The sequence below is a fragment of the Punica granatum genome, chromosome 4 (genome assembly GCF_007655135.1).
Source record: "Punica granatum isolate Tunisia-2019 chromosome 4, ASM765513v2, whole genome shotgun sequence".
Classification (NCBI taxonomy): domain Eukaryota; kingdom Viridiplantae; phylum Streptophyta; class Magnoliopsida; order Myrtales; family Lythraceae; genus Punica; species Punica granatum.
The window spans coordinates 460697-485494 of record NC_045130.1 but is presented as its reverse complement, the minus strand read 5'-3'; the positions used below and the strand labels follow the sequence as shown (position 1 = coordinate 485494).

At 39.0% G+C, this 24798-nt stretch overlaps 4 protein-coding genes across 8 annotated transcripts; 2 read left to right on the top strand and 2 right to left on the bottom strand.

The window, feature by feature from the left end:
• Window positions 1–1391: 1391 nt before the first annotated feature.
• On the bottom strand, window positions 1392–4001 carry LOC116202315. 2 transcript variants are annotated; one of them, XM_031533834.1, is made up of 5 exons: window positions 3517–4001; window positions 2528–2682; window positions 2287–2353; window positions 1874–1925; window positions 1392–1786 (listed from the first exon to the last, which is right to left on the bottom strand). In XM_031533834.1, exons 1-5 carry the CDS (start codon window positions 3878–3880, stop codon window positions 1693–1695), a joined length of 732 nt encoding a protein of 243 aa, XP_031389694.1. In that variant the 5' UTR covers window positions 3881–4001; the 3' UTR covers window positions 1392–1692. The 2 variants fall into 2 exon arrangements, with proteins under 2 accessions (XP_031389694.1, XP_031389695.1); XM_031533835.1 differs by lacking the exon at window positions 1392–1786 and having other exon boundaries at window positions 1888–2029.
• Window positions 4002–9056: 5055 nt separating this feature from the next.
• On the top strand, window positions 9057–15377 carry LOC116205364. The gene is made up of 10 exons (XM_031537946.1): window positions 9057–9881; window positions 9985–10083; window positions 10263–10462; window positions 10922–11115; window positions 11220–11328; window positions 11439–11728; window positions 12213–12620; window positions 12874–12955; window positions 13045–14559; window positions 14938–15377. The coding sequence occupies exons 1-10, from the start codon at window positions 9814–9816 to the stop codon at window positions 15111–15113; spliced, it is 3141 nt and encodes a 1046-aa protein (XP_031393806.1). The 5' UTR covers window positions 9057–9813; the 3' UTR covers window positions 15114–15377.
• A 702-nt stretch (window positions 15378–16079) lies between these two features.
• On the bottom strand, window positions 16080–18441 carry LOC116205365 (uncharacterized protein At1g01500). Its single transcript, XM_031537947.1, has 2 exons — window positions 17539–18441; window positions 16080–16912 (listed from the first exon to the last, which is right to left on the bottom strand). The coding sequence occupies exons 1-2, from the start codon at window positions 18217–18219 to the stop codon at window positions 16682–16684; spliced, it is 912 nt and encodes a 303-aa protein (XP_031393807.1). The 5' UTR covers window positions 18220–18441; the 3' UTR covers window positions 16080–16681.
• A 4329-nt stretch (window positions 18442–22770) lies between these two features.
• On the top strand, window positions 22771–24693 carry LOC116202778 (heavy metal-associated isoprenylated plant protein 39-like). Of its 4 annotated transcripts, none has more exons than XM_031534392.1 (3): window positions 22771–23133; window positions 23686–23758; window positions 24006–24693. In XM_031534392.1, exons 1-3 carry the CDS (start codon window positions 23128–23130, stop codon window positions 24458–24460), a joined length of 534 nt encoding a protein of 177 aa, XP_031390252.1. In that variant the 5' UTR covers window positions 22771–23127; the 3' UTR covers window positions 24461–24693. The 4 variants fall into 4 exon arrangements, with proteins under 4 accessions (XP_031390252.1, XP_031390251.1, XP_031390250.1 ...); XM_031534391.1 differs by having other exon boundaries at window positions 22771–23168; window positions 23683–23758; XM_031534390.1 differs by having other exon boundaries at window positions 22772–23133; window positions 23683–23758.
• The last annotated feature ends 105 nt before the right edge of the window (window positions 24694–24798 follow it).

Here is a 24798-nt window from a genome sequence, read left to right as displayed (position 1 = left end):
TTCCTACAGAAAAATTTCACATTATAACTTTTTAGTGCGATTTTTTTTTCTTTCACACAAAAAAACAAATTATTAATTTAATAACAATATTCGCACGGCGTTTATATTTCCATTAATTTTAACTGAAATTACTGACCCATACTTGACAGTGTCACGTGATCAAGTGTGTCTCATTTTTTAAACGAAAATTATTATGAAAATTTTAAAAAATGAAAAATAAAGACTAAGGCCGACAAGGAGAAAGGGAGAAAGGGGAAGGCAGTAGATTGTAGTGGCCTCGCCGTTAACCACCACTCCCCAATAAGGGTTCTTCGATTCTGGTAAATGGGGACCTCGAAGCCTGCCATCGACCCCCCAACTAGGTTCGCCAACGACCCCTAGCATCACTGCCAATCCAATTGGGGGTGGTGGCCGGTAGCGAGGCCCCCACCACCGACCACCTCCCTTCTTCCAAGCCCTTACTGTCAGCCGCTTCCCCTCTTCCTCCTTATTAGGGTTTCGAACTTTTTTTCTTTTAAATTTTTAGAATTTTTTTATTTTTAAAAGAAAATATTTGGGACCCACTCAGCCAATAACCGTAAGTCACATGGCACCATCAAGTAAATGTTAGCAATTCCGATTAAAATTGATGGAAATGTTGACACCGTACTAACGTCGTTATCAAATTAATAATTTATGATTTTATGTGCAAAATAAAAAAATTATGTTAAAATCGTTAAAATGTGAAATATTTGGGATTTTTTTGTTAATAACCATTTATTTAATTATTAAACTCATTTTTGATAATATTAAACGGGAAACAATTAAAATAAAAATTGTGCAATAGTATATTCAACATGGATGTCATTTACTTAATTTGTCTAAGACTCATTTGATTCGGAAATCAACTTAATTTGATTCTTATACATTGAAATGGAAATCATAAATATTTAATAAATAGCCGCGGCTAGTATCACATGAGTATCAATCTTGGAACATTTTTTGTTACTGGATGAGAACGTGCGGCATTGAGCTACACTCCATTTGATTGAGAGATTGTTCTTTCGATTATTTAAACAAAAAGTTTTACCAAATCTAGCAAGCCATCCTTTTAGATTGACAAAGTATATGACAATTGTCCATCCCTTTAGATTAACAAAGCATACGATAATTATCCCTTCTAGGTAATGTGCCATGCATTTGGCCTAGTAATTGGGCAACAGAAGCAAGACGAGAGCGTGTTTGTCGGTTTAATTTGACCGAAGCAAGTCAATCACATACATACGTGTATATATATATTTCATAAAAATGTATATATACTGACCTATATTTCTTAGGAGGGCTTCAATATAGATGTATCTGTTTTCCAACTCATTTTTCTAACGTATTTTCCAACTCATTTTTCTAACGTATTCTCCAACTCATTATATATAAAACAAAGGGGATGTAAAGATACATTTCATTCTCCTGTACTAGATGCAAACATGCTTTACATAACTACCCATGACAACATAAAATTGCCAGAAAAACTAAAAAGGGTCAATTAGTAAATTTAATTTACTTTGATCGAGAGACCGTTCTTTCGTGGACTCATACAGCTAATCTTTTACTTTCCACGAGCTACATGATATTTCCAGCTATTGGTTTCTACCTGGCTCTACCTGTATATTAACAGCTTTGATACAAACTAATAAGGTTGTTTGGCAAAGGTCTTCAGCCGACTGGCTTTTTCTCCCAAGCCCAGCGGCTGGGCTTTAGGATCTGCTTCAATAGCACCATCTTGGGAACATTCCAGTGTTCCGCGTGCCTGAAGAAGAAGAAAGTTTCATGATCAGAAGTCGAGATAAAAACGAGGCAATCAGAGAAAGGAACATGAATAATGGCATCATATTACCTGCAGACTTTCCCAGACTCTGCATCAAAGTAGTACTCCGTGTACCCAGAGGCTGCAACATTACATTCACTTATCGCCGTTAGCACACCTAAGCCATGCAAGGCGAGTTCTTCCTCTAGGTAAGGATCGCTTAAAGTTGCTCTTAGAAAAGCTATTCTGCAACCAATTGACAGCATGCAGACTAATTTATCACCAAATGGAACCTAAGTCCTGCTGCTGTCTTATGAATATATTTTGCGAGAAGATGGCATTTATCCATAATTCACATAAACAGTTTCTCAGTCTAACTTTTTTCATCTGGGAGAATAGAAAAGAATTACAGAAGATGCCAAGTAAGACAACTACAGGAGAAGTGCCAATATGTAAGTGTCCCTGAGCGTGCATGCGTATGGGATGAAAAGCTAGAACCTCACCAGAGAGAATGGGCCTCCAAGGGAATGCCAGGATACAACTGAAACGCCAGTGCCCAACTCCCTTATCCTGTAATCAACATTTCACTTGGCACTGAGAGATCGGTAGAGAGCAGCGTAATGTGAATCAAGCATTTACAATGATTCTGTTGAAGAGGAAGTCTCACTAAAGTGAAGATGACTCCCTCCACTAATAAGCTGTCATCACCAGCAACAGAATAGCCTTCAAAGCAAGCAAACTCACCTCGAAGTCCTCCCATTTCATCAGCTTCATGTTGGATTTCTCGAGGAGGGATCCAAAATTTGTGCAATTCCTCTTGAAACGACGGAGCCCTCTAAATGAACCTGCTGGATCAGCGAACTCACAATCCTCTTCGTAGGCATCAAGTGTGAGGTTCCCTGGTCAATGAAAGAATATAACGGTGTGATATCCGCGAGATATAGTTTAAACGTGGATTACCAGTCAAGAATGAAGAAGAATCCTGGTTCTGTAGCCAGAATGGAATATACAAAGGTTAGGAATCCACTTTTAAAAACAAAAGACCACCTACCACCAATTAGACAGATTTCTTATGAACGAACATCGCAATAATAATTCATTATCAAAGGACTGAGTAGAACAGATCCCGTAGCTTTGATTGGTCCCAGGTACAAGAATATGCAGCTTTTTCTTTTTCTCACTTCTGCCGCAAATCTAAGATGTCATAGGCCTAAGATCATCTCGATAACAATCAGTCCACGGTGAACCCCTTCTCTAGAGTCTACTCAATATCTGCAGGAGGTCTATGAAATTGATCAATCCTTTGAAGATTTCACAAGCGAACAGGTTTGAGTCCTTGAACGGATTATTCGACCGAGTTCCTTTGCTTCTCAGCCTTTGGTAGAATCGTCAGAGCCTCAGTAGCATACCACACGCATAAACACCTCAACCTTTTGCGGGGATCGCTCGTGCCAGTTACACTACCGACTGAAATTCGTCCTCTACCATTTGATTTACACAGGACATATGGCCATTCAAGTTCATAACTGAATGCAATACGATGGAGATAGCGAAGAGAGGGAGAGAGAGAGAGGTATTCTATTCATTTCATGTTCATTCTATGCACTTATTAGCCCCATACACGCGCGCGCATATATACATATGAATTACAAATATTCTAATAAGTACGTTCTGGGGAATCAATGAAGAGAAGGATCAAAACAATAAAATATGATTTTATTATGTAATATTACCTGTAACGAAGTAGGATCTACCGTAGTCCTCTTTGATAGTTTCGACAACTGAGCTCCGATCAACAGCTCCGAAGCCATCCTTAGGGAGCTCGAGCTCAAGTTCCCTCGCCGGAGATACAGCATTAGACGGGGGAGGACGAATAAACGAAGCGGCGATCCCTAGCAGCTCGGAGCCGTACCAAGCCACCTTCAGCAGCACGTTCTCGGGCTCGGATTCCCGATCGGCGGCCGAATTGCGGGCTGATTTTTCTCCCTTGCACCGGAATCGATCGACATTTGGCGGGAAATATCGGCGGAAAATGATATTCCGGCGGCGGGAGTTTATATGGGGACTGATGGAAGCAAATGAGAGCAACGCCGCCATTCATACACGAGAGATGCAAAAGCTTGTCCCGCAATTTCAGTTTGAAGTATCTCCTCCGGGCATCCATAGTGGCCACATAAAACTTTTCTTCTTCTTTTTCTTTTTTTTTTTTGGGATGATGGGGGTTTCAAGTGGGCTGCAATGGCCCGGATCAAAATTACAATTATAATATAAATATATATAAAATACACTAGAGCTTTGTAAGAAAGACTATCGATGAGGTAGGAAAAAGTTGAGAAAAATAAAAAATTAACCAACATTTTTAACTAATATTTTTTTACACCGATCAATTAGTCCTATATAAAATTGGTTAATTTTTGAATTCGAATATCTGTTTGGGACCTATATTTTTTCTCCTTACAAAATTTGATTTGAAGTTTAGATATTGCAACAAAGTAGAGTAATAAGAAAAGATAAATGAGAGGCGAGGTTTGCCAGCAACCTCTATCATTTGTCACCATCTCAATTTGCAAATTGAATTGATGAATTACTCTAAGTAGAGTCGAGCCGAGAGCAATAAAGAGCATCAAAATGAAAATAACAAAGTGGAGATATGTAAAACTTATACGTATCTAAATCTTTATATTTTGGAATAAATATCCCCTTGAAATTTAAAATAAATATTAATTAATAAATATAAGAATATTTGAGTTTTGTGATGGAGAAAATTCACCATTGAATGAGTTTTTTCTCTTCATGGTCGACGCAAATATAGTCGAATGGTAAAATTTCTCTTTGCTGAGGAGAAGACGTGGGTTCGATTCCCACTATCCGCCCAGGTTAATACTAAATAATGTATTAGTGGGTAAGGGTCTTTAATGGGCTAAAGAATTCGGTGCTCGAATTTGAATTATCGACCCTCATTGTTGCCCATTCGGATATTCAGTGGTGCACTTAAGAAAAGAAGAACAAGAACAAGAACAAGAACAAAGAGAGGATTGATGTGGGAGAGAGAAATGAAAGGGGAGAGAGTGACGGGCATAGAAAGAAATGAGGAACATGAGGACAAGTGATTAATTTAAGTTGATATTTTATTATGGGTATTTTTAAAAATTGACAGTTAAATAAATTTTCATTCTCCTTTTGAGTATTATAGATAAACAATAGATCCAATTTTTAGTTTCCAACAATAAAAGTGAGGAATGATAACGGAACTTTCTTGTACAACAAAACAATGTCATCCGCATCCGTATATCTATATACAATTATAAAAATTAAGACAATGAGCTTGGATGTGCCATATAGGACGAAGCAAGATTTTCGTTACATGACCTTTCGTTTCACCACCAATGAAACAGTGACCAATACTTACTAAGGGATTGAATATTTACATTTATAATAAGTTAAATGTAATTTTTTATATGGAAAAAAGATTATGGTGTGCAATTCTCACAGAAAGTGGTCATCAGAAATATATTGAATATATGCTTTAGGACAAATCTTATAATTTTCCAAGTTAACTAAAGCGATTGCGAGGTAGAATTCATAAAACAATATTGGTAATTTTTCAAAATAAGATTTTGAGGAAGAGACAATTTTCAAACTTCCAATATTTACTTTACGCCCAAAGTAAAACGACAGTACTAGAATTTGACTTTGATATAGTGAGATGTTCTTCATGTTTGTGAAAAGAATTTCATACCTTAGATTTGGGTGATGTTAGTACTTTATATTATAAAAGGTATTATAAATTTTATGGGTCTGTTTGGTTTCGCAATTGTATTTTAGAATCACAATTCTAACTTAATTTTACCCACTACAAAACAAAATAACTCATACAAAATCAAAGAGTGGGCCCCATTTTTATCACTTTTTCCCACAACAAAACAACATAACTCATACAAAGTCAAAGGGTGAGCTCCATTTATACCACTCAAAATCAAAATCAAAATCTGATTTTAAAATCCTACTATGAAACCAAACACCACCTATATTTGTTGGATTAACTGTTTTGTAAGATAGTATTTTCACACTCAGTTGTAATAACTAAAAAGTTTAATTTGTAATCTCGAAAGAGAAAAACCAATTCAATCATTTTTAACGTTCTCCAGTATCAAGAGTAAAATATATACACTAACAAAGATACATGTTCTCAAACCTTGTGAGAAAAAACTCTAGCCAAGAGGAAAAATTAGTTCGGCTCCTACTTTGTGACTTGGAGTTATAAAAATATTATGGTACTAATTATTGTTTCAAATATAGATCATCCATTATTTTATTCTATGAGTAACTCTAACTCGCGCAAATGCGTGGGTCTTTCATCTAGTAATACTAAAACCAGAGGTGACGCACCTAAAAGTACCACTATGACAAACATGCTCTCCCATTGAGTGACTTTTCGAGACATCACTAATTGAAGAGAGAAATTTGGCGCAAAACTATCGATACTATATTTGTTTCGGAAGTCCAAAAATCGACTACTCAGTTCATCGCTCGTCGGTTATGCTCAATTGGAATTTGAAAAGACATTAAAATGTATAAAACAACCTAATATTCATTATTTCTTTTTTCTTTTGTGTTTTTCCCTCAATAGAGCTAAGTAAGCAAAGAACATGAATAAGATGAGGGAGGTCTTTGAGTATCATCTGAAGAAGTACTCTTAATTGGTACTATCTCGACTGTTATTGCATCGGCGATCAAATGTGAAATTGGATAATTATTATGATAGTCTTTTTTACGGTAATAATTGTTAGCAATGTTAGCATTATCAAGCATAATACTATTAACTAACTCATGCGATGCACCTGATGTATGCTATGGTACACGGGATTTTCACTTTGTCTAATATGAAGTGACTTTTAGAGTTCTATCCAATTGTAAATGACAATAATTGGCGTAATTTTATTTTATCACAATATTGTTAGAACTTATATGGTCAAAAGTTATTCTTTATAGGAGACTTATTGAATTCCTATTATATTTGATTTTCAATTTTATAATGATTTAAAAAGGTCCACTTAAATTTTGTATAAATAGAATGGTTCAATATATTTTTTAACTCTAATTATGAAAAAGAAAAAAAATGCAATGAAAGATTTATTATCATATATTAAAATTTTAAAAATAAAGAATTTTAATTATACAAATCACTTTTAAAACTAGAGAAAATATTGTCAATAACTTAAGCATTGCACAAGCAATTCAACTAGTTAAAAATCTATATATCTATATATAGTTATAAAAGTAAGAATAATTCACTGAACGGTGCTACATAGAATTCAGGTAATCCACGGTTGAATGATTTTTAAAGTCTTACAAATCATAACACAATAAGTGGTGTGTTATTACTGGCGATGTTACTTTGAACTCCAACGGTTTCTTTAATTATAAAAGTACAAAAAGTTATCTATATGAAAAAAATAGAAAAATTTAACCTTTTGTGGTATTACATGCCCTTAGAATGAAACTAAAAAAGTTATACCCCATGAACTACTACGAGAAGCTCACTTTTCTTTTGTAATTTTCATGAGAAAATGAACAGTACTAAAAAAGAATATATGATTAATAAAAAATAAAACATAATCAAATATGCAGTTGCAAATGAAAAAAATTAAAAATTTATCCTTGTGGAATGTGGACAAATCTTAGTCATGGGCAAAATTTTATGTTACTCGTATGTCCGATCTAATGGTAGTTACCGATTTATTAATCTATCAAATCTAGTCCGTGTATAGCATGGGCCTTACATCTAGTTTTTAGGTAATTTTCGTTTAGATTTCTCTACGAACTAAACATTCCAGAGATTGGCTAAAACTAAAAAACAAGGTCCTCAAGAGCAAAATTTACATAAACAAAAAAAATCTATTGTTGTACTTTTATTTTAGAATAAATTGACAATTTGGTTCTTGACGTTTGAAACAACTATCAATTTCATCCTTGACATTTCATTGCCTTAAAAATGCCCCCAACATTACACTCATGTCCATCAATTTAGTTTTTATCATTTAATTAACATTAATTATATGTTAAAAATAAAAAAGTACTTTTTTATTAAAAAAGGGCGCAAAAGGAGAGGGCATCGTGACGATGTCCGCCATGAGGGAGGTCGTTGAGCCCCCTTTCCGGCCACTTCCTCCACAGGGGAGATTACAAGAGGCATGGTCAGGAGGGGGGCTCTCCTCCGGTGACCTCGCGCCGTGGGAGAGGTGGCTAGAAGGGCGCGTACGATCTCCCCAATTCTTTTTTCTTCCATGCATTTAGGGCTTCCGATGACTCTTTGATGGGGAAGGTGGTCGAGAGAGGGGTTTAAAGTTTTTTTTTTTTTTTAAATTTTTAGTATTCGTTAATTGATTAAACGACACTGACTAAATTGATGGACTGCACTTGGAAGTGGAACGTCGGGACGTTCTTGATGGCAATAAGATGTCGAGGACGAAAATGGTGATCGTTTCAAAGGTCAAGTATCAAATTCATAGTTTACTCTTTACTAGGGGCGAAGCCCGGGCTTTGCGACGGGGCTTTGTGAGCAAAATTGAACAATCAGCGATGAAAATAAGTGAATGGTCATTCCATATATATATTTGCTTGACATAAATGGAAACAGTGGATGAGCTCGGCGTTGCTAAGGAACCACAAAATTGGTGGTACCTGGAATAACCATGGGCTGCATGGACTAGAAGAAATGGGATAAACAAAATACAAGAAAGAACAGCGGACTCCGATGATTCAATCTAATCATCTCCAGCAGCACAAAAAACAGGGAAGCAAGAACAAAATACAAAAAAATTCGGCACAATTGGAGTCTTTTAGCCATGCCACGGGATATTTATGAATAATCGCAAAACCAAACCCAGCGTAAATTCAAAAAGACGAAACGAATGGAAGGAAAACAAAATTAAGGAACGACTTACAGGCTTGGGATCGTACTTGAAGCTTTGGAATGAAAGAAGAGAGTAGTAGGGACGCGGATTAAGGCGGAAAATGATGGAGGTTTACGATTGAGGCTAGGATTATATCGAAGCTTTGAAAAGAGACGGAAAAGAAAAAGAGAAAAAAGAAAGAAAAGACGAAAAAAGGTTTAAGACGTAAGTAAATCAATGGGACACGATATTTACACTGTAATCAAAATTGAAAAAATGGAAAAATTCACGGCTGTCTAAGTTTTAATTTATTTTCAGATTTTTTTTTACGTCTTTTTCTGCAACAGACAACAGCAAGAGTGAGAGGCCCCCCATTGCATTTGCGGGGCTCTCTCTCTCTCTCTCTCTCTCTCTCTCTCTTCTCGTCCTGCTCGTTTGTCAATATTCTCTCTCTGAAAATCCTCTCTCCGCCCCTCCTCCGACGATCAATCGACTATGCTGTAAAATTCCTGAATAGATCCATGCGCTCTCTTCCACTTTCATTAAACTGGCTCCGTCCTCTCCCGTCTCCTCCTTTCCTTCTCCCCACTTGGATCCAGGTAGCTCATTGAAGATAAAACCCTAATTTTTGGAACTTCTAGATTGCGCAAAACCCTAGCGTTCCTTCCCTCTGGTGCTGTTGTTGAGCTGATATATCAGGATTCCAGCAATTCAGATGGTAATCGATGATAGACGCCTCGTTTCTGTTTACGCACTTTGAGCTCCTTCTCGAAGGCTGTTCTTGTTGGGGCAGTCATAGGATAGATAGTCTAAGCAGGTTGAGCTGGATCCGAAAATGGATTGACCAACTAATCGCAGCTCCTGAAGTTTTGCATATCAGCTCTACGGTTCCTGCATATTCAATCTGATCATACCCCTCCTGATGATCGGTTTATAAAGTTTCGATGCTTACGGATCGAATAAGATTGTAGCTTATCTGGTTAGGCGTTTAAGCCGCCCTCTAAGCCCTTGTCAGATTCTGGGTTACGAAGCAATTTTTAGGGGAGCAGGATATTGCTCTCTATAAGGTGAAGATTGTTCTACCTGCTTTGGGGTACCCTTTGGATCCACTAGAAGAGTGCAGATTGTTCCATAATGAGCTTAGAAAGCGAAGACAGATATATGTCAGATCGGCCGAATGAATCTACTTATGAAATCGAAAGGCAAAGGACTCGTCCACCCTCATACACTTGATTTGCTTTGCGTTGGCTGCTATCATTTTTATTTCCACTTCTCAAACTTATACGAGCTCTTGTTGTTGTTCAGGAAGTCAAAAATATCGTATTCAAGGGAGTTTCTCTTGTCGATGAGTGGTTTGGACATATGCAAGAAGTTACCAAGTGGATTTGATCAATCAATTCTGAGGTGAGATCTCCATTTTATAGTTCTGCAGTCTAAATTGACGAACTTCAGGAGCTGATAATCAACATGGTGGCGATCTGATATTCAGCATGAGTGGGGTGCTGACATTTACCTTCTCCATTACAATAGTGGATATTTTCTTGCTCTCACCATGAGACCTTTTCTTTTCTCTCATTGTTCAGTGAATTTGAAGATGCTTCCCAAGAGAAACATAGAATTCCTGGTAGTTTGTCCTCACATGGATTTAGACGTAATGAATATGGATCTTCCCCACCCACCAGGGGGGATTTGAGCAACTATAACAAGGGTGTCCATGGAAGGTGGGATAGTCGTTCTTCTGGAAGGAGTGACAAAGACACAGACTCGCAATCTGGAGATTCAGGTATCGACTGGAATGAGTCCACACTTTTACTTGTAATTTTGTCTGGAGATGGGTATATGAAATATGCATTATGCTCGTAGCAAAATTTTTGCACATATTTTTACCTTGTGGTGACAATACCACATCGTTTCCATAGACTATTGCATAAATAAATGGTATAGTTTCTCTTTCTGTTTAAAGAATTGAAGGACTTGCCGAGTTGCTCTGTTTTTTGCGGCTTAGTCGTTTCATCATCTCTTTGAGATGTATTCCTTGAATCGAAGATCAACTTGCGGTGTTGCCTGAGACTTCTGCCAAGTGCTACTCTTGATTTTTTCTAATATAGCTAAAATCGACAAAAGAATTAGAGTGGCCATCTTCTAGCTATGTTCCATATTTATGTTGGTGAAGGGGCTGTTTTTTGCAATTGGCATTTCTCGAACTAGTTTGTTAATTTGTATTTGGGAACATTGATTGCAGATTCTGGGAAACGTTATATGAACCCATCTCGACGGGGTTGGCAAGCTCCAGAGCACGATGGACTTCTTGGCAGTGGTTCTTTTCCCAGACCATCAGGATATGCACCTGGGGCGTCAGCTCCGAAATTTCGACCTAATGATAACTACCAACTGAATAAGACGACAGAGCCATATCAACCTCCCCGCCCATATAAGGTTGACCAAGTAATTATTGCCTGAGCCAGGGCAACTTTTCTGTATAATTTGCATTTTCCTGGTGTACTACTGATTTTCTTTCCCCTAATTGTCATGAATTTCAGGCAGTACCACACCCACGAAGGGAGACTAATGACTCCTACAACGACGAAACATTTGGTTCATCTGAATGCACGAGCGAGGATAAAGCAGAAGAGGAAAGAAAGAGAAGAGGTTCTGTATATATCTCCTCTTCCTTCTCTGTCAGGCAATTAAGCGTTGGAGTAGGTCTAGATAGGATGTTGGTTTTTAACCTTTTAAACATCCAATTTTTTTGCTTGCAGCTTCATTTGAGTTGATGAGGAAAGAGCAGCAGAAAGCATTCCAAGAGAGACAAAAAGTGAATCCAGAAAGGCGGAGGGATATATTTGATATCACAACACTACTTGAGGATTCTGGGCATGAGAAGAGAACTTTCCACAAGAATGATGAAGTTGATGAGCACACTGAACCGCAGGAGTTCAGTAGTGATCCTGCAAAATCTTCTCTTTCCTCGCAAGCACCGGCACCCAGACCACTTGTGCCTCCAGGTTTTGCCGGAGCAATGCAGGAAAGGAAGTCTAATATGGTTGAGGTACTTTATTGTAGTAACTATTGCTCATACCAAACTTATTATTATTTATTATCATTTTTAAATGGAGGACATGATTGTTTCTTGCGATAGATAAGGTTGTATTTTCATTTTCATGATTGGTCTCCTTTGATCAACACTTATTCCTGCAGTCTCTCTGTCATGTGAAGAATGAAAGATTATTGCAAGGTGTTGGTTGTATGGCACCATAAATAACTTCCTGTGATATGATGTGATTGACTGCAAGTGAAAGCTTTCTTATTTTTGCAGGCTTAGAATGTCACTCTCTCCATTTATAGATGTATTGATTTTTCCTGGTATCTAGAAGACTTGCTTTTACCCCCCTTTTCATTTTGCGGATGCTTGTTGCTGTTGCTTTTCCGTTAAACTCATCGGTCAAAAAGTTAACAGAAGCAACTATCTTCCAACCAGAACTGATTCACTTATATTGTATTTCCTTGCAATCTCATGTCTACTTCTCTTGTAGGTCAAGATGGTCTCTGAAGTCACTATTTCATGTGCCAGTGACAAGACTACATCTAATGGCCCCTCTGATGATCAGGAGGTGAAGCAAGTTTGTGATAAAATGGGCTTGACCATGAAGCAGCATGGAAGCATAGATATCCAGAAGACATTAAGTAGCGAGAGTGATAGGAATGTATCATCAGTTCTGGATATTTCCATTCAGTCTCTTAATGAAAAAGATCTGTTTGGAAATAATCATCTTTCAGATGCTGTGGAGCCCTTATCTACTAAGGAAACAATAGAAGTTGATTCTGAGAAGGCAGCTGGGAATAAAATTATGGTTCAATCCAGTGATTCCTCTACAGTATTGGAAAAACTTTTTGGCAGTGCCTTAGCATTAGATGTTTCTGGCTCCTCCTCTATTCTCAAGGTGAATCTTTAATTCTGTTTTCAGCTTACTACTATTTGAGTTGGCATTTCAATATATTGTGATTTATTTTAAACAAATTTTAGTTAATAGAAATCATTTTTTCTTCTTCATTGGAATATGGACAAGATGCTGACATGAAATCTGTACTTTGATTCAGTGTTCCTTTCCGTGTAATGTATGAAAACGTGCTTTTCTTGTTGATGCCAAGTTTAAAAGTTCTGAACATTTTTGGCATACTTTCCTGCATTTTTAGCAACAACATGGTCAAGGAGAAGACTCATGGAGCCCTCGTACTGTGCAGTCTTCCAAATTCGCTCGGTGGTTTCTTGAAGAAGGTATAACCTAATTGATTTGTGAGTTCGAACATGCATCCTTCAATTTGAATTATTGTTTAAATTCTTGAATTTTTGTATCATTGCTGCAGATAAAAAACCATCAGTGCATCCTGGTTCTGGTCAGCCAAATGAATTGCTTTCTTTAATTGTTGGGGGTGAAAAGGGTGCATCATCAGTTCCTGATGCACAAGCTCCTGAGCAACTGTGGCCAAATAGTCTCTTCCAGGGCTCCCAACCTACTGAAGGGCATATTACCTCGAATGCTACAACTGCTACCACCAATAAATCTGACGAGTTGTTCATAGAGGGGCAACTAGAGGCAGCTCCAGTTCTTACATGCGAAGACCTTGAGAATTCCATTCTATCTGAAATCAGTGAAAGTGGCACAAAGCAGCAGGAGCCTCTTCCGAGATGGGGTATGAGTGATGCAGAGGTGAATGAACCAATCGGTGGCGTTGATAATCGTGCATCCCTGCACCTTCTTTCTTTGCTTCAGAAGGGAACGGACCATGGAGATACTTTATCAATTCCCAATGTAAATGCCAAATTTTCAGACTGTCTAGGTAGTGTTGAATCAGAAACAGTTGGAAATGAGCCAGACAACCCCATGGATCCAACTAATGGAACTCTTCCCAATTTAGGAAAGACATTGACTCTGGAAACACTCTTTGGAACAGCTTTTATGAAGGAGCTACAATCGGTTGGAGCTCCAGTCTCTGCTCAAAGGGGTTCTGGTTCAGCTGGGTCTGCTAAGGCTGAAGCAGTGGAGCCTCAGGCTTTCCCCTTTACACAGATGGAAGCGGACGTTTTCTCGAGTAGGAATGGTTCTGAAACTGGTGCCCTGACTTTGAACCACAGACAGCCGTCGAACTTGGAGAAATTGGACAAGCAGTTTGTAGTTTTGGATGATCTTCAAACCAATGTGGAGATACCACAGCTTCAAAATGAAGTGAGGCTTCCTGAAGAGGATAGCTTGATAGCAGTTAATGATCCTTTAAATCTTCGCGGATTTATGCCTGGGAGTGGTCCGCCTACCAAAACTGAAGTATTGTCCTCTCAAACCACACCGGCACATATTGCTGAAAAGCTGGCAACTTTAAATGGTAATCTCAAGGAGAAGTTCGTCGGGGGTCAAGGTTCTTTACCGTTCCATGTTCCGTTGAATAAGATGGAACCAGATCCGTTTCAAAGCCTTCACTTGCAGCAGTCTTCTCCACAGCTTCGTCCTCAACAGTTCAATCCGATGGGCTCAAACTTCAACCTGTTGGATTCTTATCCTGGGCATAGCGATTCTCAAATGAAGTTGATGGCTCAGGATTTTCCTGGAAGTATGATGCGCCCTCCAATTCAACATCCTGGCACTGGATTTACCGGTTTTGATAATCCTCCTGGTCACCACCATTCGCTGCTACAGCAGATGCACATGAGTGGTGGATTACCTCCAGCTCACCAGTTTCAGGGATATCTGAGGGCCCCGCAGGGGCAGCACCCTCATCCCAACCACCAAATGCCTGCGTTTAATCACGAGATGAACCCAATGCAAGGTTTGGCTTTTGGGGCCCATAGGCAGCCAAGCTTTGGCGGACTTGACATGGCACATCCGGGTAAGGAATCGAATCCTATGACCATTTTTCTCGGCATTCTTCTTTGTTAAATTCTAAATTCTACACTGTTTGGGAGAATGATGGATGGTAGGTAGAATTGAAAAAACAGCTCGAATGAACCGTACAATGCAGTGAACCAGCTCTCTATGGTACTACAAACAATTCCATATTCCTAGAGTCCAGCCATAAGCAGAATAATTGTTTTCCTTTTTGTGCCTCTCTAGCGCTTAAAGTTGCAACAATTGGCATGTGAATACTGTCAAAATAACGCTATGGGAGTAGAGGTTGTGAGTGCTTGCTTGTTCAGGCTCTCGGAATCTTTGAACTTTTGTCACCTTTGCTGAAAGAAATTAAAATAAAAAATAAAAAATTATGCAGCTCCGGATATCAGGGGAGGGAATGGTCATCCTGAAACGTTGCAAAGGCTGATCGAGATGGAACTCCGCAACGCGAACGCGAAGCAGGTTCATCCAGTGGCTGCTGCAGGTGCTGGAGGGCACATCAGCCAGGGGATTTATGGGCCGGAGCTCGATATGGGTTTCCGATACAGATGATGCCATTTCCTGTAATCGAGTTACAAGTACCTGTCTGTAGTGTTGACAGTGTGCACCTTCACCTTCTCCCCCACCTTCTCTCTCTCTCTCTCTCTCTCTCTCTCTCTCTCACTAAAATCTTCAGCTCCTACGGGACGGGGTTTGATGAGTAATGCCTTATTATTTCCAAAAAAAAGAATTTAGTGAGGGTCTTGTTTATAGTTTCTGGTACTTTTCCTGCTTTGATTCTCTCCAGTTAATTATTGCCCTCTCTTCTTGCATGCATGCTCTCGCCTCTCTCTCATAATATTTTCTTTTTTTCTTCCCAACTGAAAACAATTAAACATATATATATATATATAAAAGAATCACTATTGCTGCTGAATTAATCACTTTTGTTTTGGAATGGAAGATTATTTAATATGACGAGCAAACAGGCAATACATCACACACATGAACAAATAGAGCCGAAGCTTATATTTATTTTATCCCCCGTGGCTGTTCCCGAAAAAACCTTATATCGAGGAGGAATCAGAAAACCACCCCCCTGCAGACAGCAAATTTGTATCTATATGTATGTAGTGTACTTACGTAGAATAATATATTGGTCTGTGGATTATGCAGGCAGACAGCATCTTTGCGGTCCAGGATAAAAAGGATGATCATATGCATTTTTCCGAGAAGCTGCTCGCCACTCCTCTAAAAATCTACTAATTTGGTCGCGTTGTTAAATGCACAAGCTTTGAGCAAATTAATATTAACGCCATTTTAAGTTCCTCCTTTGGACCGATTCTCCATCCAAGGTACTGTCTGAGAGAGTACATCATCTTCTCAAAGAAGCACCGGTATGAGTCAAGATCACGAGCTGCTTTAACCCCATCTTTCAATGCAAAATGGACCGAGAACAAAACTAGAAGCTGCAAATTGAACATGTCCAGGACCGGACGGAATGGACGAAGCTCCCAGTAGCAAAATGACTATCCCAAGTTCTGTCAAGCATAGCATGAATCCATTCATTCATTCAATTGATCCAGCAACTAAATCTAAATAAATACACAGAGACTCTTTTTTGAAGAGGCCATACCTGCCCGCCCTATGTACCCTCAAAACTGAGATCAGAACATGATCTTCATTTGCACTATACACAAAGAACATTGCTGCAACTGTAAACAAAGTAAACAAAAGAGCTGAGTTAACAGCGAGTACAGATGAACAATCCAACCATCCTCCGTTCCTTTCCTCCTCAAGGCCCGTCACGCAATCTTTTGCCTTCTTTCTCAGACTATAGGGGACTCAAACCACCCAGACCTTATCTATACAGCACCACAACAAATCCTTTGGTGAACAGCGTATCGACTCTCCATATTTTGCATGGAATGTAATGAGTGAAACTGTGATGACACAGAGATCGCTGTACAACTTCCACACAGCCTCTGAGCTATATTATGATAGTAACTTACATATAGCACAAAGCTCCAGCGAACAAAACTTCAAACCGTCCTCTGCTTCATGCCCTGTCTCAAACGCGCCTTCTTATCTCAATTGAACAGGCTCGAAAAACCTCCCACCAAGCAAGAAGATTTTTGGCTTCAGAAGAACCTTCGCCTGAAATTCCTTGTAGTCGCCTGGTACGACCGCATGAGAAGCCCGACACCGAGCCCGACACCGACACACACACCGAGGCTGATCCCGACCCCAACCCTTACACCGGCATTAAACCATGATATTTCACCATCCTCACCAGCGTACATGTCTTGGGAATAGAAACTGTGCCTGTATTTCATGTCTGATTCATAGTCATCTTCATCTGAACCTGGTACCTGCACAATCAACATGAGAATGAATGACGGTTTGACATTATAATTTGTAAACAGGAAACGATAATGGCGGACACTAAAGGATGCCAAAATGGACAAGAGGAGGAAGCACACTACTGCAAAGGACGCAGACACTATGGACAACCATTCAGATTCACAAATAGGTTTCACTGTCAGAAACTGGGGGAAAAGAGCTTTTCTCAAAATTCACAATGAAAAAAATGTATTCGGAGAATCTCATGGGGTTTGCTTCATAAAGGATGCCGGTGGATGGAAAAGATAGAGAAGCACCAAAAACTAAACTGCAAGGAGAAAAAATAAAAATAAAAATGCACAGCAATGCAATTGCTGTGGAAAACAGTTGCTCCTTAGTCCATCAGACATCCAAAGCATTACTAACAAGTAGCTCAGCCAAAACTCAAGACTTTCCCCATGAAATCCACCCGATCCGGTTCTGCCAAAACTAATCCTCCGTTTGGATCTGAATAAACCGACTTTCCCTCCCCCTCATATCCAAACAAAGGGTAACAGGTAGCTACTACTTGATGATGAAAGAAGCAAGCAGCTGCTCTGAGTTTTACAGCAAGGAAACGGGCGACGGCCACGGACGAACTAAAGCAAGCACCTACCTGTGAATTGGTGTGGCAAAGGAAGCCATTTCCCGTTCGCTCCTCCTTCCCGACTTCCTCGTCCTCCGGTATTGAATCCAGCATTCCCTGCCTGGAGCTTTTCCTCCTCGGGCTAACCTCTACCGTCTTAGTCAATATAACCGGTGACCCCGAGCAACACCCTGCAATATAAACCTCGATGGAAGGGGCCGAAACCCCAGAATTCCTGCCGGAGCTGATTGAGTTTGCCGCATAACAGTCCATAGACCAGCCTGTCCTGGAAATCTTCTCGAAACCAGGATCCCCGTCGGTCCAATTATCGTCCATCCGCTCAAGCGAACCACAGAGGATCACATCCTCGTTGTCCAGCACTTGGAATTCAACGCTGCCACTGATCCTGACGCTGTCAGTACTGAGGTAGGTGACCTCGCGCGCGTCTCTGTCGACCCTGTCCCGCTTGAGGGTAAGGGTGGCGGGATTCAGGTCGGGGAACCGGATGCCGTTGATCTCGAGGGAGATGCCGAGGTGGCGGTGGAGGCAGCGGAGGGTGAGGTGGCGGGGGAGGGTATCGATGGCCGGGCAGGGGGCGAGCCTGATGTAGAAGAGGCGGATTTCGAGGCGGATTGAGGGGTAGGGGTGGAGCAACTTGGGAATCACCATCGAGGAGGGGGTCTCCTCGTCTTGGAAGTTGTCCAGGTCCATTGAAGGAGGGATGGGGAGAACGGCAGTGAGGATGGAGGGAGGCCAATTAGGGTTTCATGGCGGGGAAGGGCAATTTTATTATTATTATTTTTTTTCATCGTGGAACATTAAAATAAAAATAATAAATATCTAATAAATTATACAGATAATCACATTGAATATAAAATTCGAACCACTTGATCATTACAATAAAAAAGTACGTGATTACGCTATCTCCTCCCTTGATTTGATTTGATTTGATTTGATTTATTACTGAGTTTCGTTTTTGTGTCATAATAGGAAGTAAGGAAGGAAGAAAGCTGATGAATCGGTTGATTGCTTTACCTACCTACTGTTACTGGCTACATAGAGAGAGAGAGAGAGATTCATACATATCCATATTCATTATTCAAGATTCGTTATTCATATAATAATAGTAGGAGGAGGAAAGGAATTCTGTTCCGTGTCCTGGTGGTGAGAACTTTTTATATAATGGGTCTCATACTCTCGTCTACCAGGCCCATCCGCATGAATTGTATGACTCCAGTCAAAGTTTTCGTCTCCCTGGACCTTATGGGCCTCAAAATTGGGCCGTCTGAGATGACCATGAGGCCCAATTAACTGAAGCCCCGCGTACCCAGGCGGCAGATAATATATGATGTGATGTGATGTGATGAGACGTGCCGAAGTATATCCATCTATATACAGTCCATTTTATGAAAATGGGGGAAAAAAATTAAATGCCGGTCCGGTAATCATATGTTTGGCACCTAAAAAGGTCGTTTTATCCGTTATATTATTTGATCGAAATCTGTAGTCTTTTGGTGACATTAAATAAAATATTGGCATGCATGAATGAATTTGTTCGCCGCTGGAAAAATTAGAAGAAAATAATAGTCTATGTTATCATTTCGATTATATATATGTATAACATAATATAATTTTATGGAAATTAATGAACGGACGGCAAAATGAAGAGCTAGCCTCAAGCATGCCAAACAAAGAAGACACATGTACATAGGGTCAGTTTGGGTGGGGAGGTATTTATAATTAATTACGTGACGTGGCAAAACTGGTTTGCTACGTTGGATTTCCATTAACGATAGAGAGGAATTTAAAATTGTCTTCCTCATGAAAAGGAAATGGAGTCCCCTTCCCAGGCGCACTCGATAAGGAAATTTGATTTTGGAAATTCATGTTGATCGGGTACGACGCACTTGATTCGGGTCAAGTCGCACCAACATACCCGATTGGGTTGAACCCGTTGTCCATGAGCCCATAAGATAAGAAAACTAGTAGCGGTGGCACGACCTCAAGCAGAAAAAAAGGATTATTCATCGAGTCCAACGCCTCACAAAAAACAAGTGGTCAGCCCTCTCCATTAATGAAGCCTCGACGAGCTCACTAGCCCGGAAAGAGGCTCGTCAAGCCCTCTCTCTCCCCTAACTGCGTCTATCAATGGCGTTGCGTCACTTCGATCGCCTCTATCCTCCTCTTCTTCCATCGTTGAATGATCTGCTCTCCTTTTTTGCACCTCTCCCGCTGCTCCCCCCTTTCATTTCTTTTCTCTTTTTAAAAGCTTACAAAAAAAATTATTATTTAAAAAATACATTTCCCTTTCGCAATATTCATCTTCGGACGCGTGACATCTTAAGGAAGAATTTTAAGACTCTCCTTTGGCTCATAAAAATGTAGATATATATATATATATATATATTTGTTTATAAGAGAGACATTAAATGTAATACAATAAAATATAAATTATAACGATTATAAATACACGGTTCGTACGGCAACAAAAGAAACCAAAAGGAAGTTTTGAAGATTCTCCTCTATCTTACGTGTCAATTCCCTTCTTTCAGTAACCATATAGCATTTAAGGAGATATCACTAGTGCGATAGTCTAGTGATTAAGTTCTAAACGCTATCACTTGAACATTTCTAATTTGAACCTCAATGAAAACGTAAAGCTCGTCACTATGTGGGTGTATTATGAATGGCAGTGGTCAGCTCATAATACTTGATTTAGTGAGCCTTGAACTTAATTTACTGGTGTGTTAATGGAGCTGCGATGAACTAATTTGGTTAAAGTCTTAGTAAGCTATTGCGAAAGAAATATTCCGTGACGGTTAGATTCTCTTAGTTGAGACAGTCACGGCAGACTAATAACTCGACCTAACTTTTTTATTCAACAAAAAAAAAAAACATCTCAGGAGATGGACATTCCTCTAAGATGATCAAGTAAGTTACATGTATTTGAAGGCCGCTGTAAGGATCCAACGCAAAGCTAAGGGTTGTTGACAATCCCCGATTAATTACAATGCCAAAGACATCGTAAATAGTACCGCGTACTCCTACCTTTTCCGCTTTGCACGTGGATTTTATATTTTCTTCGGTGTCAATCATAAGTTTGATTACATCGCGTTCATCAGTTCAATCTGGATGAAAAAAAGAAAACCTTTGATAAATAATAGCACGAACTCCCGTTCTTTTACCTTCTAAGAAAATCCCAGCAATGAGGGGGAAGCAGGGGCTTGCGTATGGAATTACCGAGAGACAAATCCCTAAGAATTCCCTCGATTTAGCATTGTTATGGAGAGAAATCCCTGCGAGAAGGGGGAGAGCACGGGCTTGCGTGCGCCTACCTTCTGCCCTGAGCACCGGGGGGCACCCCATCTCCCGCCTTCTCTCTCGTCCCCATTATTTTTTGAGCGCTGGGGGAGACATGAACCCGGGTCTACCCCTTGGCGCACACGGTCATTACCATCGGGCTATTCTTGCTTTGCTTGCCATACTACCGCAATTAATTATATTTATTACATTACGGCTCGTTAAAAAAAAATTAGAACACTCTCTCATAGATGGACTCACTTTTATCACAATTTTTGTCAATAAGAGAAGCGCTTCTCTTAGTTCTTCTAAATTTACATTACCAATTACATTTTTAAAAATTTTTATTTCCAAAATTTCATAACAAAATTTCTTCGAACATGTATTAAAAAACTAATCTCTGTATTTCTTATGTATTTTTATCAATATTATATTTTTTAATTATCGAGAGCACTATTCTCTCGGTAGGGGTGAAAACGGGTGGGTAAGTTTGGTTTTTTGATAAAATTTTGGGCCCCATTCTTTTTTGAAACGGCTTTCTTCACATAAAAACCATCCAAAAACTATTTGGGGATAAAAAAAAAGGGGGACCCACCATTTTGGTTTTTTCAGGTAATTTTTGGTCTCCGAATATAACAAAAAGATTAAGATTAAACATAAATATTCTCATTAAACATAAGTGAAATGCAAGGAAATAGAAAAGAAAACGGTTCAAAACAATCTAATAGATAACAAATTGAACAATCTAATTAAGATTAAACATTCCTACCATCATAGATAACAAGTCGAAAACATATAAGTATGACAAACAAAGTAAGAAATTAAGAATATTAAGTGGAAACAATAAACTTCGAGTGGGTTCGGATGCCATCCAGTTGTTGAGGTCGGGGACCGTTATTTTCGGCTCGCTTTTCTTTAACCTTGAAAAACACCCCGAAAATCATATAAAGAGAGAAAGAACTTATATTCTATGGTCGGGTAGATTCGGGTTTTTTGGACTTTCGATTTTTCAGCTTTTTTCTTACACCCCTACCTCTTGTTTTTACCTAGGGAATACTGAGAGAATTTCCCTCATTATGTTTTTTTTTAAAAAAAAATTAATTAATTTTTTATTTATTAAATACCAAGGAAATTTTCCCTCAGTATTTTATTTTATTTTATTTATTTATTTAAATTTTTTAAAAATATTTTTAAATGCAGAGGGAATTTTTTCCCTAGGTATTCCCTCGGTATTACCCATGAAAATCCCTTGGAATTTTTTTTATTAATTTAATTTTTTGTATTTTTTAAATATTGAAGGAATTTTTCCCTCAATAATTATTTTTAATATTTTCAAACTTTTAAAATTTATTTATCGAGAGATTTTTGAGGACAAATCCTTCGGTAATTTCCAAGGGAAAATCCCTCGATAAATAAATTTTAAAAGTTTGAAAATATTAAAAATATTTTTTTGAGCGAATTACCTATGGATTTTTAAAAGGGATCCATTCCCTCGAAAATACCACAAATTGTAGTATTGTCTCTCTCTATTTTTTTTTGGTAAGATCCTTTCTATTTTTTTCTTTTTAAATTCCATATATACCAAATTTATATCCCATGCATTACACGGATTTGTTTCACATATTATTCAGTAGCAAATTGCTAATAATGATTTGAAAATTTTCACTAATTTTATCTTACTAATATATATATATATATATATATATAAAAGATTGTTTTACGTCGGTTTAATTGGAGAGTGGGGCGCGCAAAAGGATTTGGTTTTTCCTAGGTGGAATTTGAGGCCATCACTGGCTCGCTCGCTCACGCTCACGCTCCTATCTTCCTTCTTCCTGCTCTTCTCCCTTTTCTTCTGTTTTGTGGTTTGACGTCACCTTTGAGAAGCGACTGTTCATTTCTATAATGCCTTTCATCTTTTCAACTTGTCGATCGTTGGCTGGCGTCTTGCTAGCTTCTCTCTCTCTCTCTCTCTCTCTCTCTCTCTGCTTTATGTCGCGACTCTGAGCGATTTGCATTAGTCTTGTGCTCTCCATGCCTCCATATGTTACGTCCTCCTACTATTTTTTTCTCAGCTCTCTCTGTCTCTCTCTCTGCATTATTCTCTCTTCTCCCTTCGCCTTCCTCTCTAGAGTCTAATCTAAATTATCTCTTTCCTCTCGGCTTTAATATAATCAGTCCTAATCCCTTCACCTCTGTCTTTCTTCTTCTTCTGACTCCTTTTAGCTGCTGCCCAACCAACGCTTTCTTCTTCATCTCTAGCAGGCGGCCAGCTTGCTTTCGATGCCCATCTTCGAAATCAAATCAAACCCCAACTGAGAAATGAAGGTATACATACATACATTCCCTTTCAAGAAATGAAGGTATACATACATATATTCCCTTTCAATTCTCAATTCACTTTAATTAAAAGCTTTTATTTTCCTTCTTATTTACTTATATATATATATATATGCCGCCCGCCCCGCCGCCTCCCCCCTCCCCCCTCCCCCCTCTTTCTTTTGGGTGAAATATACTTTCTTTCTTGCTTTTACTTTGTCCATTCTGTTGGCTATGTACAGATTAACTAGAAACTGTCATCAAAGACGGCGTAGATAATCCTATTGACTTAGAAGTAGCATGTTCGATATTTAATAAGATTACTTGTACCCTTATATTAGTTAGTTAAGATTTCTTTTTCATTCTAACTAGAAACTATCACCTTTATATTCCCGAATAAATTGAAGATAATCCTGACTTTCTTAAATTAGTTGGAAATAGGGAACATGCTTAATTAGATTTCAGCTAGCAAATTGAGTACAAAATAATATTACTGCACATGCACTGCATATATATATATATATATTATAATTTGAAAAGTGCTTAATTTCTTTGCAGAAGCTTGTGGTGAAGTTGGACCTTCACGATGACAAGGCCAAGCAGAAGGCCCTCAAGACAGTTTCCACTTTTCAAGGTACGTAACTGATGCGTGCCTGCCTGCCAAACTCAATATATATTATATATGAATATTATAAAGTGGCTTCAAAAAGTATTTCTTTTCACCATTTTTATACTTTCTAAGTTTCTAGAGCAAAGCAAATGATCGATCACTGTGTGGCTCGTCTAGCTGCATGCTGAGATGTCCTCCTTCATATGTAATAGCTGTTAATGGTTCCATGAGTCACATATGTGTATATATAGACATATGCATGTATATATAGGAATCGATTCCATAGCGGTGGACATGAAGGAGAAGAAGCTAACAGTCCTCGGGACGGTGGACCCCGTGAACGCGGTCAGCAAGCTCCGAAAGTACTGGCAGACAGACATAATCACCGTAGGGCCCGCCAAGGAGCCGGAGAAGAAAGAGGAACCGAAGCCCGAAGGAGATCAGCAGGCCAAGAAAGAAGGCGGGGAAGCTGGGAAAGAGCAGCAGGACCCCAACAAGAAGCCGGAGGCCGGTGGAGCCCGGCAATCAGGAGAAGAAGAACGGGAGCAGCCCAACAAGGAAGGAGGAGGAGAGGCCAAGACGGTGAAGGAAGACGACCCGCAGGAGAAGAGGATAGACCCTGTATTGGAGCTGGTGAGGGCTTACAGAGCATATAATCCTCAGTTGACTTCCTATTATTACGTGCAGAGCATGGAGGAGAACCCTAATGCTTGTTCCATTTGTTAATAAGCAATTAATTATATAAATATATTACCAATTAGGAGATATAAGGAATTAATTAATGGCCCGCTTTTCCTAGCTAAAACATAATTAATTATGTATATAATTAAATCGCTGGTGATGATTTTTACATGGATGTGTCATCGCTGGCGATTAGTTGTTGTGTGCTACTTAATTCTCATATGCAAATATCACGCGACAGAATAATTGTAGTATATATTGATCCAGTTTCAGTGGGATGGAGTTGTTTGTTCCAAATACGTGCAATTGATGATTGCTGGCTACATCAACGTATGTCGAATTTTATTTAATTGCCCTGTATAAGAGAACTGTACGTTAAACTG

Excerpts from the sequence above, each read along its gene's own strand:
- LOC116202315 (XM_031533834.1), bottom strand. The coding sequence starts at position 3,880 with ATGGCGGCGTTGCTCTCATTTGCTTCCATCAGTCCCCATATAAACTCC. Across the intron at positions 2,354-2,527 it reads TGAAATGGGAGGACTTCGAG|GATAAGGGAGTTGGGCACTG; the intron begins GTGAGTTTGCTT and ends TGTTGATTACAG. Across the intron at positions 1,926-2,286 it reads TTGGAGGCCCATTCTCTCTG|CCTCTGGGTACACGGAGTAC; the intron begins GTGAGGTTCTAG and ends GTAATGTTGCAG.
- LOC116205364 (XM_031537946.1), top strand. The coding sequence starts at position 9,814 with ATGAGCTTAGAAAGCGAAGACAGATATATGTCAGATCGGCCGAATGAA. Across the intron at positions 10,084-10,262 it reads TTTGATCAATCAATTCTGAG|TGAATTTGAAGATGCTTCCC; the intron begins GTGAGATCTCCA and ends CTCATTGTTCAG. Across the intron at positions 14,560-14,937 it reads ACTTGACATGGCACATCCGG|CTCCGGATATCAGGGGAGGG; the intron begins GTAAGGAATCGA and ends AAAATTATGCAG.
- LOC116205365 (XM_031537947.1), bottom strand. The coding sequence starts at position 18,219 with ATGGACCTGGACAACTTCCAAGACGAGGAGACCCCCTCCTCGATGGTG. Across the intron at positions 16,913-17,538 it reads TTTGCCACACCAATTCACAG|GTACCAGGTTCAGATGAAGA; the intron begins GTAGGTGCTTGC and ends TTGATTGTGCAG.
- LOC116202778 (XM_031534391.1), top strand. Across the intron at positions 23,759-24,005 it reads GACAGTTTCCACTTTTCAAG|GAATCGATTCCATAGCGGTG; the intron begins GTACGTAACTGA and ends ATGTATATATAG.